Below are 18,692 nucleotides of genomic sequence, written 5' to 3'. Positions count from 1 at the left end.
ATGCCCTCATTTCTCACCTCCATCCCCACCAGGGCCAGGGCCAGGGCCAGGGCCAAGGTCCCTGCCTCCCCCACTGACTAGAGTCCAGACCCTCAGGCCCAGGCCCAGGCCCTCCCCTCCCTGAGACCAGGGATCTGGAGAGGAGGAGGGGCTCAGCCCAACAGGCTCCACCCAGGGTTCCCAGGGTTCTCAGGTAGGGCCTGGCCAGATTTCTAGGCCATCTCCTCCTTTTCCTGAGGGGTGGGTTCGGACCCAGCCCCTCCTCTCTCAGGGGTCCCCACATGGATTCTTGGCAGTACCAGGGACTCCTGTGTGTCTCCCAGGAGGGCTTCCTCAGATGACCTGACTGAGACCTCTCCCAGCATGGTCCTCTCGTGCCTGAGGGCTGGGAGAGAAGGGTGAGGACGCAGCAATCCACGCCCTCCCCCTGCACCCCACCCAATTCACAAGGAGCTCAGATCGGGGGTTGGTCCCTCTGTCCAGGGGCAGGAGTCCACTCTTTGTCCCTAAGGTGCTCACGTTTACTTTCGGCAGGTGCTGGAACTATCCCTTCTCCTATCCTCAGCATGCATCCTGCAGAACAACGCCACCACCCCGCGGAGACCCAGGGGAGAAAGTGGGGTGCTTACTTTTCTTGACTCCCAGCCTGGCCTCGCAGGACTGACCACCGGGGCAGGACTTCATTTGGGACCCCTATGTCTGCGTGGGGGTCTGCTCAGTCCTCCCTCAGAGTCTTGGGGCTCCACCCTCTGCTGACCTGAGGCCACAATCCTCAGACCAAGGCTCTCACCTCCCTCAGACCCTAGGTGCAGAAGTCAAGAACACTTCAGATGTTCCCCCCAGCTTGGGGGACATCCAAGAAGGAGCCCACGGGCAACAAAATCACTGTCTGTTTTAGGCTCTAAGGTCCTCAACGCTCACCCTGCATCCCTCGGGGACTGCCCTGTGCTGTCCCCAGTCCTTTCCCCTCTGACAGCCCCACGCATCCGTGAGATCCAAGGCCAAGTGTGGGGGTGCGACAGCTGCCCTATGGCCTCCCGTCGGTGACTCTGTTCTGGGGTCCAGGGTCCACGCAGTTCTCCCTGAGAGTTCTCGCCTTGACTTCGGGAGGATTTGACCTTCCCTGCTGCTGACCCTGATCTGCCTCTTACCCGAACCCCCAGACGCTCTATGACCCGGATGTGGAAGTCTGGACATGCCACTTGTCCTCTTCCCGCTCAGGGGCTTGCCAGGCCTGATGCTGTTCTGGGGTTCAGGGTCGCTCATGTCCTCCCACCGGGTCCTCGCATCCAGTCCCCTTAGCCCCTGCCCCTCGTTTTTTAAACCATGGCCCCCGCTTCTGTCAGACCTGGATGCGGACGTCCTGACACACTGCCTGTGGACTTGGCACCAACACGCCTCACAGGGCTGACAGCAGGGGCAGGTTTCAGTGCGCTGTTCCTGTTCTGGAGTCCAGGTCCCTCCCTGAGTCCTCCCTCAGGGATCTTAGCTTGAGCCTCAGCACATCTTGTGTTCCTCTTTCTGCTGTCTCCAGCCCTGTTCCCTCAGACCAAAGCCCTCGCTGCCCTGAGAACCATGGGAAACGATCCTGGATGGCACATCAGGCAACAAAGGCCAGGGATTCCCTGAGATGGGTTCCTTCGGGTCACTTAGGCCTATCCTCTATTGCCCACCTGCACTCCCTGGATGGCCTGTGCCTTCATCCCTGCATCTGAAGGCCGCTCCTTACAACAAGCTCTCAGTGTCTCTGGGACCCAGAGCCGAAGTCAGGACACGCCTCATGTCATGCTTGTCCCACTCAAGGGCCTCCCAGGACTGATTCCCTACTGGGCCCAGGGTCCCTCTGTCCTCCCTCTGGTCCTCACCTTGACTCCCGACAGAAGCTGGGCCCTCCCAGCCTTCCGACCTGAGGCCGTGCTCCTTACCGCACGCCTCCTGACTCCTGAGACCCAGAATCGGATCTGCAGGCTCGCTATGCATCCCCATGGCCCCCAGGGATCTTCCTGGACTGACACTATGGCCCCACCCCTGGGAGATCTCCTCTGTCCTCCCTCAGAGTTCATAGCTTGACTCGGGTTACTGCCTAGGCCCTCTCCTCTGCACACCGGAGGGAGGCCCTGCTCCTTCCACCCAGGCCCCCAGGGTCTCTGACACTGGGGATGCAAAAGTCCTGACTCACCACCTCCAATCCCCCCTGCACGGACCTTCCCTCACTGCCTCTGTGCTGGGGTCCAGCGTCCTTCAGTCTTCCCTCTGCATCCTCAGCATGAAGCCCAGCAGGCCATGGGGTCTCCCCTCTGCCCACCTGAGCATTGGCTCCTTTCACCAGGTCCCCAGTCTCTCGGGAGACCCGGATGCACCAGTCCAGCCACACTGGCCTCGTTTCCCCATCGCGCCCAGGGGCCTTCCTGGACTGACACTAGGGCCTGACCTCTGTGAGTTCCCCTCTGTCCTCCCTCAGGGTTCATACCTTGACGCCCATAAGCGCCTGGGCCCTCGCCTCTAAAGACCTGAGATCTGCTCCTTACGACAGGCCCTTTATCACTCGGACACCCAGATGCAGAAGTCAAGACTCACCACGTGTTCCCATCCCGCACCAGGGGCCTTCATAGCAACCCTGTGCTAGGAACCAGGGTCTCTCAGTCCTCCCTCTGCATCCTCACATTGAAGCCCAGCAGGACCTGGGCCCTCCCCTCTGTCCACCGGATGGAAGACAGACTTCTTCCTCCGAGGCCCCCATTCTCTCGGGAGACCACGTTGCCGAAGTCCGGCCCCAGTGGCGGCGTGTTCCCATCCCGCCCGGTAGGCTCCCTAGACTGCCATCCTAGGCGGACTTCTGCCAGGGTCCCCTCTGTCCTCCGTTATGGTTCATCCCTGGTCTCCTCTCGATTCGCGCCAGGACCCTCCCCTCTGCCCACCTGAGCTTTGGCTCCCTCCATCAGGCGTTTAATCTCTCAGAGACCCATATGCGGAAGTCCAGACTCACCACGTGTTCCCATCCGCGCCCCCCCCCCGCGCATTGCCCCCGCCCCCCCCCCGCCCATGTATCTTCTATGACTGACTCTGCTGGGGTCCAGCGACCAGCAGTCCTCCCTCTGCATCCTCACCACGATGCCCAGCAGGACCTGGGTCCTCCCTTCTGCCTACCTGAGCATCCGCTCCTTCCATCAGGCCTTTAGTCTCTCAGAGACCCGTATGTGGAACTCCTGACTCACCACGTGGACCCACCTTCCCCTCCCCCCCCCCCCCCCGTGGACCTTCCTTGACTGCTGGTGTCTAGTGTCCCGCAGTCCTCCCTCTGTATCCTCACCACGACACCCAATAGGACCTGGGTCCTCCCCTTGCCCACCTGAGGGAGTCCCTGGTCCTTCCACCAAGGCCCCCAGTCTCTCGGGAGACCTGGATGCACCAGTCCCGCCCCATCGGCCATGTGTCCCTATCCCTCCCAGGGGCCTTCCCGGTCTGACCCTGGGGCCCGACCGCGCTGAGGTCCCCTCTGTCCCCGGCTTCTATGTCCGTGGGTCCTGCCCCCGATCCGTCCCCACGCGGTCCCTACCTGGACTCCCTGGGCCTGCCTCTGCCCCTGCCCCTTCCCGACCTGGCATCCTTCCGCTCTGACCAAGGTCCTAAGCTCCCTCAGACCCCCGAGGTGCATTTCACCAGACGCCCTCTGTGGCCACCCTCCCTAGGGACCCCCAGGGCCCGGCCGCGCCGGGAACCCAGTGCCTGGACCGAAGCGGGGGAGGGTGGGCCGCACACTTCTCCCTCAGGTCCCACCACCCGCTCCAGGGAGGGCCTGGGCCCGTCCCTCTGGGGACCTGTGGCCACTGTCCTGGGCCCCGGCGGGAGGGGCGCAGCTGGACGACGCTGCCCCTGCCCGCGGTCTCTCGGGGCTACCGGCAGGGGCCACCTGGCTCCTGGGCGCCCCACCCCCACCCCCACCGCCAGTGTGCTCCCTCACGGGTGGGTCTACCTGCACGCCTCGCCTCAGCTGACCAAGATCCCGCCTCCCTCACGCGGAGGTCGTCGCCGCTCTCAGAGCTCTGAGGCGGAAGTCGGAGCTCGTCACTTCCGGACCCCTTAGGAAGGGGTCCCCTAGGGCCGCCAGCACGTCGGGTGGCGATGGGTTCCGGCGAGGGGGTAGGTGGGGGAGGAGAGGGGAACGGGCAGGGCCGGGGTCCCCCGGTCCTCCCTGGTCTCCTTACCTGGACTCGGGCAGGCAGGGTTGGAGCCTGTCCGCCTCACAACCAGTCTCGCACCCACCCCACCACTTCCTTAACAGGGAGGCAGAGAGTGGAGTCTGGCTACTGTCACCACGCAGGTTCCTGGTGACCAGCTGCACAGAAGCCATCACGGCGCCCCTCTGGTCTCCCCAGACACCCAGGCCGGGCCAGGGGCATTTGCACTGCAGTGCTCGCCCCGGGAGCCACACCCCGTCACCCTGCTTCCCCTTCTTCTGCAGGGCTCAGGGCACCCCTCCCCACCTTCCTGCCAACACTGTGGCTGCTGGACACAGTCCCCTATGCCTGGGACGTGTCCTGCTTCTCCTGGTGTCCTCACTGCTCACCCACAGTGCCTTCCAGAGAGCAGAGCTCAGCCACTGGCTGGCAATCAAGGCGAGCAGGGCTCCCTCTGCGCTGACAGGAGGTTTCTCCTCCTTTCTTGAAGAACCAAGCCAATGCAGGAGCACACATCTGCGAGTGCCTTTAGCATTTGCACAGTGACAGACAGCAAAGCATCAGAAGCAAGAACCAACAAACTTTCCCTTTTATTTCTCTATTTCCTGACCCCATCACTTCACTCCTCCTTTTTTCACCTTTTCAACCCATCCTTAGACCAATGCCCTGTGATTTTGGTCCAGAGCCCAAAGAAGGAGGCAAGGGGTCCCACCTGGTTTCCAGGACATGACAAAACTCTTAACTCTTGAACTGGGTAAGGACAAATGCTGTGTGTGTTTGGGGGGGGGCGGATGTCACTCACACACTCAGCCGCCGAAGCGGATGAAACCTTCTATGCCAAGGAACCCCACTGGAGAGCTTCCTCGAGGACACCAAGCTCTGCATGTGGGAGTCATCACAGAGAACAGCCCCCTCCCATCCCCCCCAAGGAGGCTCCTTGCCCCGCTTTCTTCTCCCAACCCTCCCTGGCCCTGCACTCCTTAGAAAGCCCAGGGCTGCCTCTTCACACACACACACACACACACACACACACACACACACACACAGTAACAGGAAAGAACCAGCAAGCAGCCTCACTTCCCGCCCAGCATCCCGCAGGAGAATCTGTTGGCCCCACCAAAGCCTGGAAAGGGCCTGGCCACCCCTGGGGCTCAGGCCCCCTCTTCCTCATCGCTCACAGACTCTTCACACAGGGCCAGGGACGAAGGCTGCTGCCCGCGACTGACCCGCAGCAAATACTCCAGCACTTGGAACTTGCTGGTTTCAACATAGGCCCTGGGACCCCACAGGAACTCGTAGCGGGCAGGGTCGCTGCCGGGCACCTGCCGGTACTCCACGTACCCTTCCTGCACCCAGACATTGGTGAGGAGCTCCCTGGGCTCCCCGTAGATGACGTGCTCCCTGCTGGCGTACACCCCCATGACCCCCAGCACTTCCCACACCTTCTCCTCCGGGGCACAGTCGCCCTCCAGGACGATCACCCCCAAGAGCACCACCAGGAGGCCGGTCTTGGGCATGCCCTGCTCACCACTCGGCAACCCACCGCAGGTGAGGCCCAGGACGGTGACCAGGACGTAGGAGTGGTCGCTGGGGTCCACCTCCTTCACATCCACGCCAAAGACCAGCCGCATGCACTCGGACGCTTGGCCGAAGATCACGGGGAAGGCGTCCTGGTAGTCGTTGCCGACCACCTCCAGCATCTCTGCCTGGCTGGTGCGCTGCTGGGTGAGATACTTGAGCACCAGGAACGCCACCAGGTCAGCAGCCTTCCCCTGGAGTGTGTCCTGGAGCAGGGGCTGGGCTTCCTCGGGCTCCTCCCAGCCGCTCGACCCCTCCTCATCTGGGCTGCTGGAGCCATGGTGGGGCTGGCCCCATGCAGTGGCTGCCAGGCCAGTGGGGGAGGGGCAGGCACTCTGAGGGCTCTGGGGAGCACTCGGGCCCCCAGCAGCAGACCCCTCCTCCGGAGGGCCCAGAAACAGGGCAGAGCAGGAGATGCGAGAGGGGCTGGACTGGGAGGAGGCAGAGGCTGAGGAGGAGGGACATGGGCCCCCCTCCTCCCCAGCCCCGGACAGCTGTGCCTCCACCAGGCTCTGGGCCGGGACTGGGTCTTCCTCCAGCTGCCAGAGCTCACTCCTCCGACCCAGGGACATGGCGCCTGTCGGGCTGAACCTGAAGACAGAGGTGGGATGGCTCCTCAGAGTCCAGCCGGCCTGCAGAGGCCTGAGGTCCCAGAGCTGACAGTGGGCTGCTTCCTGCTTAGGAGAGGATGGGAAGGGCAAGCCCCTGGGTCCTCACCTTGACCTGTGGCACTCCCCTGCGCCTCCCCTGCTCTGTGACCTTAGGGACTCCTGCCTCAGGCAGAGACCTCGACTCTGAGTTCTTGAAGCCCCTGGAGGAGAAAGGGAGGGGCACCTCAGGGTGCAGACAGGAGGGCTGGGTCGGACTCTGTGAGGTCCCCACCAGTCCAGGCTGGGTGGCCCCCTCCTTGGCCTCTCAAGAGGCGGCTATTTCCCCTGCCAGAGCCTGGGCCCCACCCAACGTGGGACTGAGGCCAAAGGATCACAGCAAGGCCACGCAGCCCTGAGACTCCACAGAAGGTAAGCTAGGAGGCCCACATCTGGCCACAACTGCCAAAGGTCCACAGGGCTTGTCACGGATGTCCAGGGATGGCCAGGCTCGGGGTTCCATCTGTGCTGGGATGGGTGTGCCTCTTGCTCGATACCTTGACCCCACGGAAGGCCTGGGAAAACTCTCACCCGCCCTGTGCTGAGGCCTCATCTCCGGAGGACGCCAGAGGGAAAAATCAATTAGCCCACCATTTCCTGTCTCCCCATGGCTGAGAGAAGTAGCAGGGCAAGCCTGGTCCCTAGGGATCCTGCTGTGGGAGGCATGCCCTCATTTCTCACCTCCATCCCCACCAGGGCCAGGGCCAGGGCCAGGGCCAAGGTCCCTGCCTCCCCCACTGACTAGAGTCCAGACCCTCAGGCCCAGGCCCAGGCCCTCCCCTCCCTGAGACCAGGGATCTGGAGAGGAGGAGGGGCTCAGCCCAACAGGCTCCACCCAGGGTTCCCAGGGTTCTCAGGTAGGGCCTGGCCAGATTTCTAGGCCATCTCCTCCTTTTCCTGAGGGGTGGGTTCGGACCCAGCCCCTCCTCTCTCAGGGGTCCCCACATGGATTCTTGGCAGTACCAGGGACTCCTGTGTGTCTCCCAGGAAGGCTTCCTCAGATGACCTGACTGAGACCTCTCCCAGCATGGTCCTCTCGTGCCTGAGGGCTGGGAGAGAAGGGTGAGGACGCAGCAATCCACGCCCTCCCCCTGCACCCCACCCAATTCACAAGGAGCTCAGATCGGGGGTTGGTCCCTCTGTCCAGGGGCAGGAGTCCACTCTTTGTCCCTAAGGTGCTCACGTTTACTTTCGGCAGGTGCTGGAACTATCCCTTCTCCTATCCTCAGCATGCATCCTGCAGAACAACGCCACCACCCCGCGGAGACCCAGGGGAGAAAGTGGGGTGCTTACTTTTCTTGACTCCCAGCCTGGCCTCGCAGGACTGACCACCGGGGCAGGACTTCATTTGGGACCCCTATGTCTGCGTGGGGGTCTGCTCAGTCCTCCCTCAGAGTCTTGGGGCTCCACCCTCTGCTGACCTGAGGCCACAATCCTCAGACCAAGGCTCTCACCTCCCTCAGACCCTGGGTGCAGAAGTCAAGAACACTTCAGATGTTCCCCCCAGCTTGGGGGACATCCAAGAAGGAGCCCACGGGCAACAAAATCACTGTCTGTTTTAGGCTCTAAGGTCCTCAACGCTCACCCTGCATCCCTCGGGGACTGCCCTGTGCTGTCCCCAGTCCTTTCCCCTCTGACAGCCCCACGCATCCGTGAGATCCAAGGCCAAGTGTGGGGGTGCGACAGCTGCCCTATGGCCTCCCGTCGGTGACTCTGTTCTGGGGTCCAGGGTCCACGCAGTTCTCCCTGAGGGTTCTCGCCTTGACTTCGGGAGGATTTGACCTTCCCTGCTGCTGACCCTGATCTGCCTCTTACCCGAACCCCCAGACGCTCTATGACCCGGATGTGGAAGTCTGGACATGCCACTTGTCCTCTTCCCGCTCAGGGGCTTCCCAGGCCTGATGCTGTTCTGGGGTTCAGGGTCGCTCATGTCCTCCCACCGGGTCCTCGCATCCAGTCCCCTTAGCCCCTGCCCCTCGTTTTTTAAACCATGGCCCCCGCTTCTGTCAGACCTGGATGCGGACGTCCTGACACACTGCCTGTGGACTTGGCACCAACACGCCTCACGGGGCTGACAGCAGGGGCAGGTTTCAGTGCGCTGTCCCTGTTCTGGAGTCCAGGTCCCTCCCTGAGTCCTCCCTCAGGGATCTTAGCTTGAGCCTCAGCACATCTTGTGTTCCTCTCTCTGCTGTCTCCAGGCCTGTTCCCTCAGACCAAAGCCCTCGCTGCCCTGAGAACCATGGGAAACGATCCTGGATGGCACATCAGGCAACAAAGGCCAGGGATTCCCTGAGATGGGTTCCTTCGGGTCACTTAGGCCTATCCTCTATTGCCCACCTGCACTCCCTGGATGGCCTGTGCCTTCATCCCTGCATCTGAAGGCCGCTCCTTACAACAAGCTCTCAGTGTCTCTGGGACCCAGAGCCGAAGTCAGGACACGCCTCATGTCATGCTTGTCCCACTCAAGGGCCTCCCAGGACTGATTCCCTACTGGGCCCAGGGTCCCTCTGTCCTCCCTCTGGTCCTCACCTTGACTCCCGACAGAAGCTGGGCCCTCCCAGCCTTCCGACCTGAGGCCGTGCTCCTTACCGCACGCCTCCTGACTCCTGAGACCCAGAATCGGATCTGCAGGCTCGCTATGCATCCCCATGGCCCCCAGGGATCTTCCTGGACTGACACTATGGCCCCACCCCTGGGAGATCTCCTCTGTCCTCCCTCAGAGTTCATAGCTTGACTCGGGTTACTGCCTAGGCCCTCTCCTCTGCACACCGGAGGGAGGCCCTGCTCCTTCCACCCAGGCCCCCAGGGTCTCTGACACTGGGGATGCAAAAGTCCTGACTCACCACCTCCAATCCCCCCTGCACGGACCTTCCCTCACTGCCTCTGTGCTGGGGTCCAGCGTCCTTCAGTCTTCCCTCTGCATCCTCAGCATGAAGCCCAGCAGGCCATGGGGTCTCCCCTCTGCCCACCTGAGCATTGGCTCCTTTCACCAGGTCCCCAGTCTCTCGGGAGACCCGGATGCACCAGTCCAGCCACACTGGCCTCGTTTCCCCATCGCGCCCAGGGGCCTTCCTGGACTGACACTAGGGCCTGACCTCTGTGAGTTCCCCTCTGTCCTCCCTCAGGGTTCATACCTTGACGCCCATAAGCGCCTGGGCCCTCGCCTCTAAAGACCTGAGATCTGCTCCTTACGACAGGCCCTTTATCACTCGGACACCCAGATGCAGAAGTCAAGACTCACCACGTGTTCCCATCCCGCACCAGGGGCCTTCATAGCAACCCTGTGCTAGGAACCAGGGTCTCTCAGTCCTCCCTCTGCATCCTCACATTGAAGCCCAGCAGGACCTGGGCCCTCCCCTCTGTCCACCGGATGGAAGACAGACTTCTTCCTCCGAGGCCCCCATTCTCTCGGGAGACCACGTTGCCGAAGTCCGGCCCCCAGTGGCGGCGTGTTCCCATCCCGCCCGGTAGGCTCCCTAGACTGCCATCCTAGGCGGACTTCTGCCAGGGTCCCCTCTGTCCTCCGTTATGGTTCATCCCTGGTCTCCTCTCGATTCGCGCCAGGACCCTCCCCTCTGCCCACCTGAGCTTTGGCTCCCTCCATCAGGCGTTTAATCTCTCAGAGACCCGTATGCGGAAGTCCAGACTCACCACGTGTTCCCATCCGCGCCCCCCCCCCGCGCATTGCCCCCGCCCATGTATCTTCTATGACTGACTCTGCTGGGGTCCAGCGACCAGCAGTCCTCCCTCTGCATCCTCACCACGATGCCCAGCAGGACCTGGGTCCTCCCTTCTGCCTACCTGAGCATCCGCTCCTTCCATCAGGCCTTTAGTCTCTCAGAGACCCGTATGTGGAACTCCTGACTCACCACGTGGACCCACCTTCCCCTCCCCCCCCCCCCCCGGTGGACCTTCCCTGACTGCTGGTGTCTAGTGTCCCGCAGTCCTCCCTCTGTATCCTCACCACGACACCCAATAGGACCTGGGTCCTCCCCTTGCCCACCTGAGGGAGTCCCTGGTCCTTCCACCAAGGCCCCCAGTCTCTCGGGAGACCTGGATGCACCAGTCCCGCCCCATCGGCCATGTGTCCCTATCCCTCCCAGGGGCCTTCCCGGTCTGACCCTGGGGCCCGACCGCGCTGAGGTCCCCTCTGTCCCCGGCTTCTATGTCCGTGGGTCCTGCCCCCGATCCGTCCCCACGCGGTCCCTACCTGGACTCCCTGGGCCTGCCTCTGCCCCTGCCCCTTCCCGACCTGGCATCCTTCCCCTCTGACCAAGGTCCTAAGCTCCCTCAGACCCCCGAGGTGCATTTCACCAGACGCCCTCTGTGGCCACCCCCCTAGGGACCCCCAGGGCCCGGCCGCGCCAGGAACCCAGTGCCTGGACCGAAGCGGGGGAGGGTGGGCCGCACAGTTCTCCCTCAGGTCCCACCACCCGCTCCAGGGAGGGCCTGGGCCCGTCCCTCTGGGGACCTGTGGCCACTGTCCTGGGCCCCGGCGGGAGGGGCGCAGCCGGACGACGCTGCCCCTGCCCGCGGTCTCTCGGGGCTACCGGCAGGGGCCACCTGGCTCCTGGGCGCCCCACCCCCACCCCCACCGCCAGTGTGCTCCCTCACGGGTGGGTCTACCTGCATGCCTCGCCTCAGCTGACCAAGATCCCGCCTCCCTCACGCGGAGGTCGTCGCCGCTCTCAGAGCTCTGAGGCGGAAGTCGGAGCTCGTCACTTCCGGACCCCTTAGGAAGGGGTCCCCTAGGGCCGCCAGCACGTCGGGCGGCGATGGGTTCCGGCGAGGGGGTAGGTGGGGGAGGAGAGGGGAACGGGCAGGGCCGGGGTCCCCCGGTCCTCCCTGGTCTCCTTACCTGGACTCGGGCAGGCAGGGTTGGAGCCTGTCCGCCTCACAACCAGTCTCGCACCCACCCCACCACTTCCTTAACAGGGAGGCAGAGAGTGGAGTCTGGCTACTGTCACCACGCAGGTTCCTGGTGACCAGCTGCACAGAAGCCATCACGGCGCCCCTCTGGTCTCCCCAGACACCCAGGCCGGGCCAGGGGCATTTGCACTGCAGTGCTCGCCCCGGGAGCCACACCCCGTCACCCTGCTTCCCCTTCTTCTGCAGGGCTCAGGGCACCCCTCCCCACCTTCCTGCCAACACTGTGGCTGCTGGACACAGTCCCCTATGCCTGGGACGTGTCCTGCTTCTCCTGGTGTCCTCACTGCTCACCCACAGTGCCTTCCAGAGAGCAGAGCTCAGCCACTGGCTGGCAATCAAGGCGAGCAGGGCTCCCTCTGCGCTGACAGGAGGTTTCTCCTCCTTTCTTGAAGAACCAAGCCAATGCAGGAGCACACATCTGCGTGTGCCTTTAGCATTTGCACAGTGACAGACAGCAAAGCATCAGAAGCAAGAACCAACAAACTTTCCCTTTTATTTCTCTATTTCCTGACCCCATCACTTCACTCCTCCTTTTTTCACCTTTTCAACCCATCCTTAGACCAATGCCCTGTGATTTTGGTCCAGAGCCCAAAGAAGGAGGCAAGGGGTCCCACCTGGTTTCCAGGACATGACAAAACTCTTAACTCTTGAACTGGGTAAGGACAAATGCTGTGTGTGTGTGTGGGGGGGGGGGATGTCACTCACACACTCAGCCGCGGAAGCGGATGAAACCTTCTATGCCAAGGAACCCCACTGGAGAGCTTCCTCGAGGACACCAAGCTCTGCATGTGGGAGTCATCACAGAGAACAGCCCCCTCCCATCCCCCCCAAGGAGGCTCCTTGCCCCGCTTTCTTCTCCCAACCCTCCCTGGCCCTGCACTCCTTAGAAAGCCCAGGGCTGCCTCTTCACACACACACACACACACACACACACACACACACACACACACAGTAACAGGAAAGAACCAGCAAGCAGCCTCACTTCCCGCCCAGCATCCCGCAGGAGAATCTGTTGGCCCCACCAAAGCCTGGAAAGGGCCTGGCCACCCCTGGGGCTCAGGCCCCCTCTTCCTCATCGCTCACAGACTCTTCACACAGGGCCAGGGACGAAGGCTGCTGCCCGCGACTGACCCGCAGCAAATACTCCAGCACTTGGAACTTGCTGGTTTCAACATAGGCCCTGGGACCCCACAGGAACTCGTAGCGGGCAGGGTCGCTGCCGGGCACCTGCCGGTACTCCACGTACCCTTCCTGCACCCAGACATTGGTGAGGAGCTCCCTGGGCTCCCCGTAGATGACGTGCTCCCTGCTGGCGTACACCCCCATGACCCCCAGCACTTCCCACACCTTCTCCTCCGGGGCACAGTCGCCCTCCAGGACGATCACCCCCAAGAGCACCACCAGGAGGCCGGTCTTGGGCATGCCCTGCTCACCACTCGGCAACCCACCGCAGGTGAGGCCCAGGACGGTGACCAGGACGTAGGAGTGGTCGCTGGGGTCCACCTCCTTCACATCCACGCCAAAGACCAGCCGCATGCACTCGGACGCTTGGCCGAAGATCACGGGGAAGGCGTCCTGGTAGTCGTTGCCGACCACCTCCAGCATCTCTGCCTGGCTGGTGCGCTGCTGGGTGAGATACTTGAGCACCAGGAACGCCACCAGGTCAGCAGCCTTCCCCTGGAGTGTGTCCTGGAGCAGGGGCTGGGCTTCCTCGGGCTCCTCCCAGCCGCTCGACCCCTCCTCATCTGGGCTGCTGGAGCCATGGTGGGGCTGGCCCCATGCAGTGGCTGCCAGGCCAGTGGGGGAGGGGCAGGCACTCTGAGGGCTCTGGGGAGCACTCGGGCCCCCAGCAGCAGACCCCTCCTCCGGAGGGCCCAGAAACAGGGCAGAGCAGGAGATGCGAGAGGGGCTGGACTGGGAGGAGGCAGAGGCTGAGGAGGAGGGACATGGGCCCCCCTCCTCCCCAGCCCCGGACAGCTGTGCCTCCACCAGGCTCTGGGCCGGGACTGGGTCTTCCTCCAGCTGCCAGAGCTCACTCCTCCGACCCAGGGACATGGCGCCTGTCGGGCTGAACCTGAAGACAGAGGTGGGATGGCTCCTCAGAGTCCAGCCGGCCTGCAGAGGCCTGAGGTCCCAGAGCTGACAGTGGGCTGCTTCCTGCTTAGGAGAGGATGGGAAGGGCAAGCCCCTGGGTCCTCACCTTGACCTGTGGCACTCCCCTGCGCCTCCCCTGCTCTGTGACCTTAGGGACTCCTGCCTCAGGCAGAGACCTCGACTCTGAGTTCTTGAAGCCCCTGGAGGAGAAAGGGAGGGGCACCTCAGGGTGCAGACAGGAGGGCTGGGTCGGACTCTGTGAGGTCCCCACCAGTCCAGGCTGGGTGGCCCCCTCCTTGGCCTCTCAAGAGGCGGCTATTTCCCCTGCCAGAGCCTGGGCCCCACCCAACGTGGGACTGAGGCCAAAGGATCACAGCAAGGCCACGCAGCCCTGAGACTCCACAGAAGGTAAGCTAGGAGGCCCACATCTGGCCACAACTGCCAAAGGTCCACAGGGCTTGTCACGGATGTCCAGGGATGGCCAAGCTCGGGGTTCCATCTGTGCTGGGATGGGTGTGCCTCTTGGTCGATACCTTGACCCCACGGAAGGCCTGGGAAAACTCTCACCCGCCCTGTGCTGAGGCCTCATCTCCGGAGGACGCCAGAGGGAAAAATCAATTAGCCCACCATTTCCTGTCTCCCCATGGCTGAGAGAAGTAGCAGGGCAAGCCTGGTCCCTAGGGATCCTGCTGTGGGAGGCATGCCCTCATTTCTCACCTCCATCCCCACCAGGGCCAGGGCCAGGGCCAGGGCCAAGGTCCCTGCCTCCGCCACTGACTAGAGTCCAGACCCTCAGGCCCAGGCCCAGGCCCTCCCCTCCCTGAGACCAGGGATCTGGAGAGGAGGAGGGGCTCAGCCCAACAGGCTCCACCCAGGGTTCCCAGGGTTCTCAGGTAGGGCCTGGCCAGATTTCTAGGCCATCTCCTCCTTTTCCTGAGGGGTGGGTTCGGACCCAGCCCCTCCTCTCTCAGGGGTCCCCACATGGATTCTTGGCAGTACCAGGGACTCCTGTGTGTCTCCCAGGAGGGCTTCCTCAGATGACCTGACTGAGACCTCTCCCAGCATGGTCCTCTCGTGCCTGAGGGCTGGGAGAGAAGGGTGAGGACGCAGCAATCCACGCCCTCCCCCTGCACCCCACCCAATTCACAAGGAGCTCAGATCGGGGGTTGGTCCCTCTGTCCAGGGGCAGGAGTCCACTCTTTGTCCCTAAGGTGCTCACGTTTACTTTCGGCAGGTGCTGGAACTATCCCTTCTCCTATCCTCAGCATGCATCCTGCAGAACAACGCCACCACCCCGCGGAGACCCAGGGGAGAAAGTGGGGTGCTTACTTTTCTTGACTCCCAGCCTGGCCTCGCAGGACTGACCACCGGGGCAGGACTTCATTTGGGACCCCTATGTCTGCGTGGGGGTCTGCTCAGTCCTCCCTCAGAGTCTTGGGGCTCCACCCTCTGCTGACCTGAGGCCACAATCCTCAGACCAAGGCTCTCACCTCCCTCAGACCCTGGGTGCAGAAGTCAAGAACACTTCAGATGTTCCCCCCAGCTTGGGGGACATCCAAGAAGGAGCCCACGGGCAACAAAATCACTGTCTGTTTTAGGCTCTAAGGTCCTCAACGCTCACCCTGCATCCCTCGGGGACTGCCCTGTGCTGTCCCCAGTCCTTTCCCCTCTGACAGCCCCACGCATCCGTGAGATCCAAGGCCAAGTGTGGGGGTGCGACAGCTGCCCTATGGCCTCCCGTCGGTGACTCTGTTCTGGGGTCCAGGGTCCACGCAGTTCTCCCTGAGGGTTCTCGCCTTGACTTCGGGAGGATTTGACCTTCCCTGCTGCTGACCCTGATCTGCCTCTTACCCGAACCCCCAGACGCTCTATGACCCGGATGTGGAAGTCTGGACATGCCACTTGTCCTCTTCCCGCTCAGGGGCTTGCCAGGCCTGATGCTGTTCTGGGGTTCAGGGTCGCTCATGTGCTCCCACCGGGTCCTCGCATCCAGTCCCCTTAGCCCCTGCCCCTCGTTTTTTAAACCATGGCCCCCGCTTCTGTCAGACCTGGATGCGGACGTCCTGACACACTGCCTGTGGACTTGGCACCAACACGCCTCACAGGGCTGACAGCAGGGGCAGGTTTCAGTGCGCTGTCCCTGTTCTGGAGTCCAGGTCCCTCCCTGAGTCCTCCCTCAGGGATCTTAGCTTGAGCCTCAGCACATCTTGTGTTCCTCTCTCTGCTGTCTCCAGGCCTGTTCCCTCAGACCAAAGCCCTCGCTGCCCTGAGAACCATGGGAAACGATCCTGGATGGCACATCAGGCAACAAAGGCCAGGGATTCCCTGAGATGGGTTCCTTCGGGTCACTTAGGCCTATCCTCTATTGCCCACCTGCACTCCCTGGATGGCCTGTGCCTTCATCCCTGCATCTGAAGGCCGCTCCTTACAACAAGCTCTCAGTGTCTCTGGGACCCAGAGCCGAAGTCAGGACACGCCTCATGTCATGCTTGTCCCACTCAAGGGCCTCCCAGGACTGATTCCCTACTGGGCCCAGGGTCCCTCTGTCCTCCCTCTGGTCCTCACCTTGACTCCCGACAGAAGCTGGGCCCTCCCAGCCTTCCGACCTGAGGCCGTGCTCCTTACCGCACGCCTCCTGACTCCTGAGACCCAGAATCGGATCTGCAGGCTCGCTATGCATCCCCATGGCCCCCAGGGATCTTCCTGGACTGACACTATGGCCCCACCCCTGGGAGATCTCCTCTGTCCTCCCTCAGAGTTCATAGCTTGACTCGGGTTACTGCCTAGGCCCTCTCCTCTGCACACCGGAGGGAGGCCCTGCTCCTTCCACCCAGGCCCCCAGGGTCTCTGACACTGGGGATGCAAAAGTCCTGACTCACCACCTCCAATCCCCCCTGCACGGACCTTCCCTCACTGCCTCTGTGCTGGGGTCCAGCGTCCTTCAGTCTTCCCTCTGCATCCTCAGCATGAAGCCCAGCAGGCCATGGGGTCTCCCCTCTGCCCACCTGAGCATTGGCTCCTTTCACCAGGTCCCCAGTCTCTCGGGAGACCCGGATGCACCAGTCCAGCCACACTGGCCTCGTTTCCCCATCGCGCCCAGGGGCCTTCCTGGACTGACACTAGGGCCTGACCTCTGTGAGTTCCCCTCTGTCCTCCCTCAGGGTTCATACCTTGACGCCCATAAGCGCCTGGGCCCTCGCCTCTAAAGACCTGAGATCTGCTCCTTACGACAGGCCCTTTATCACTCGGACACCCAGATGCAGAAGTCAAGACTCACCACGTGTTCCCATCCCGCACCAGGGGCCTTCATAGCAACCCTGTGCTAGGAACCAGGGTCTCTCAGTCCTCCCTCTGCATCCTCACATTGAAGCCCAGCAGGACCTGGGCCCTCCCCTCTGTCCACCGGATGGAAGACAGACTTCTTCCTCCGAGGCCCCCATTCTCTCGGGAGACCACGTTGCCGAAGTCCGGCCCCAGTGGCGGCGTGTTCCCATCCCGCCCGGTAGGCTCCCTAGACTGCCATCCTAGGCGGACTTCTGCCAGGGTCCCCTCTGTCCTCCGTTATGGTTCATCCCTGGTCTCCTCTCGATTCGCGCCAGGACCCTCCCCTCTGCCCACCAGAGCTTTGGCTCCCTCCATCAGGCGTTTAATCTCTCAGAGACCCGTATGCGGAAGTCCAGACTCACCACGTGTTCCCATCCGCGCCCCCCCCCCCCCCCCCGCGCATTGCCCCCGCCCCCCCCCCCGCCCGTGTATCTTCTATGACTGACTCTGCTGGGGTCCAGCGACCAGCAGTCCTCCCTCTGCATCCTCACCACGATGCCCAGCAGGACCTGGGTCCTCCCTTCTGCCTACCTGAGCATCCGCTCCTTCCATCAGGCCTTTAGTCTCTCAGAGACCCGTATGTGGAACTCCTGACTCACCACGTGGACCCACCTTCCCCTCCCCCCCCCCGGTGGACCTTCCCTGACTGCTGGTGTCTAGTGTCCCGCAGTCCTCCCTCTGTATCCTCACCACGACACCCAATAGGACCTGGGTCCTCCCCTTGCCCACCTGAGGGAGTCCCTGGTCCTTCCACCAAGGCCCCCAGTCTCTCGGGAGACCTGGATGCACCAGTCCCGCCCCATCGGCCATGTGTCCCTATCCCTCCCAGGGGCCTTCCCGGTCTGACCCTGGGGCCCGACCGCGCTGAGGTTCCCTCTGTCCCCGGCTTCTATGTCCGTGGGTCCTGCCCCCGATCCGTCCCCACGCGGTCCCTACCTGGACTCCCTGGGCCTGCCTCTGCCCCTGCCCCTTCCCGACCTGGCATCCTTCCGCTCTGACCAAGGTCCTAAGCTCCCTCAGACCCCCGAGGTGCATTTCACCAGACGCCCTCTGTGGCCACCCTCCCTAGGGACCCCCAGGGCCCGGCCGCGCCAGGAACCCAGTGCCTGGACCGAAGCGGGGGAGGGTGGGCCGCACACTTCTCCCTCAGGTCCCACCACCCGCTCCAGGGAGGGCCTGGGCCCGTCCCTCTGGGGACCTGTGGCCACTGTCCTGGGCCCCGGCGGGAGTGGCGCAGCCGGACGACGCTGCCCCTGCCCGCGGTCTCTCGGGGCTACTGGCAGGGGCCACCTGGCTCCTGGGCGCCCCACCCCCACCCCCAGTGTGCTCCCTCATGGGTGGGTCTACCTGCATGCCTCGCCTCAGCTGACCAAGATCCCGCCTCCCTCACGAGGAGGTCGTCGCCGCTCTCAGAGCTCTGAGGCGGAAGTCGGAGCTCGTCACTTCCGGACCCCTTAGGAAGGGGTCCCCTAGGGCCGCCAGCACGTCGGGCGGCGATGGGTTCCGGCGAGGGGGTAGGTGGGGGAGGAGAGGGGAACGGGCAGGGCCGGGGTCCCCCGGTCCTCCCTGGTCTCCTTACCTGGACTCGGGCAGGCGGGGTTGGAGCCTGTCCGCCTCACAACCAGTCTCGCACCCACCCCACACTTCCTTAACAGGGAGGCAGAGAGTGGAGTCTGGCTACTGTCACCACGCAGGTTCCTGGTGACCAGCTGCACAGAAGCCATCACGGCGCCCCTCTGGTCTCCCCAGACACCCAGGCCGGGCCAGGGGCATTTGCACTGCAGTGCTCGCCCCGGGAGCCACACCCCGTCACCCTGCTTCCCCTTCTTCTGCAGGGCTCAGGGCACCCCTCCCCACCTTCCTGCCAACACTGTGGCTGCTGGACACAGTCCCCTATGCCTGGGACGTGTCCTGCTTCTCCAGGTGTCCTCACTGCTCACCC

The 18,692-nt window shown here is 63.2% G+C and overlaps 2 protein-coding genes across 2 annotated transcripts; both read right to left on the bottom strand.

Moving 5' to 3' along the window:
* Nucleotides 1–5,329: 5,329 nt before the first annotated feature.
* Nucleotides 5,330–9,862, bottom strand: LOC125281158 (melanoma-associated antigen 4-like). Its single transcript, XM_048213159.1, has 2 exons — nt 9,731–9,862; nt 5,330–6,100 (listed from the first exon to the last, which is right to left on the bottom strand). The coding sequence occupies exons 1-2, from the start codon at nt 9,860–9,862 to the stop codon at nt 5,330–5,332; spliced, it is 903 nt and encodes a 300-aa protein (XP_048069116.1).
* A 2,526-nt stretch (nt 9,863–12,388) lies between these two features.
* Nucleotides 12,389–18,474, bottom strand: LOC125281267 (melanoma-associated antigen 4-like). Its single transcript, XM_057307048.1, has 2 exons — nt 18,330–18,474; nt 12,389–13,119 (listed from the first exon to the last, which is right to left on the bottom strand). The coding sequence occupies exons 1-2, from the start codon at nt 18,472–18,474 to the stop codon at nt 12,389–12,391; spliced, it is 876 nt and encodes a 291-aa protein (XP_057163031.1).
* Nucleotides 18,475–18,692: the final 218 nt, after the last annotated feature.

This window comes from Ursus arctos, chromosome X, assembly GCF_023065955.2.
Source record: "Ursus arctos isolate Adak ecotype North America chromosome X, UrsArc2.0, whole genome shotgun sequence".
Lineage (NCBI taxonomy): Eukaryota > Metazoa > Chordata > Mammalia > Carnivora > Ursidae > Ursus > Ursus arctos.
This window is presented reverse-complemented; position numbering and strand designations above follow the sequence as displayed.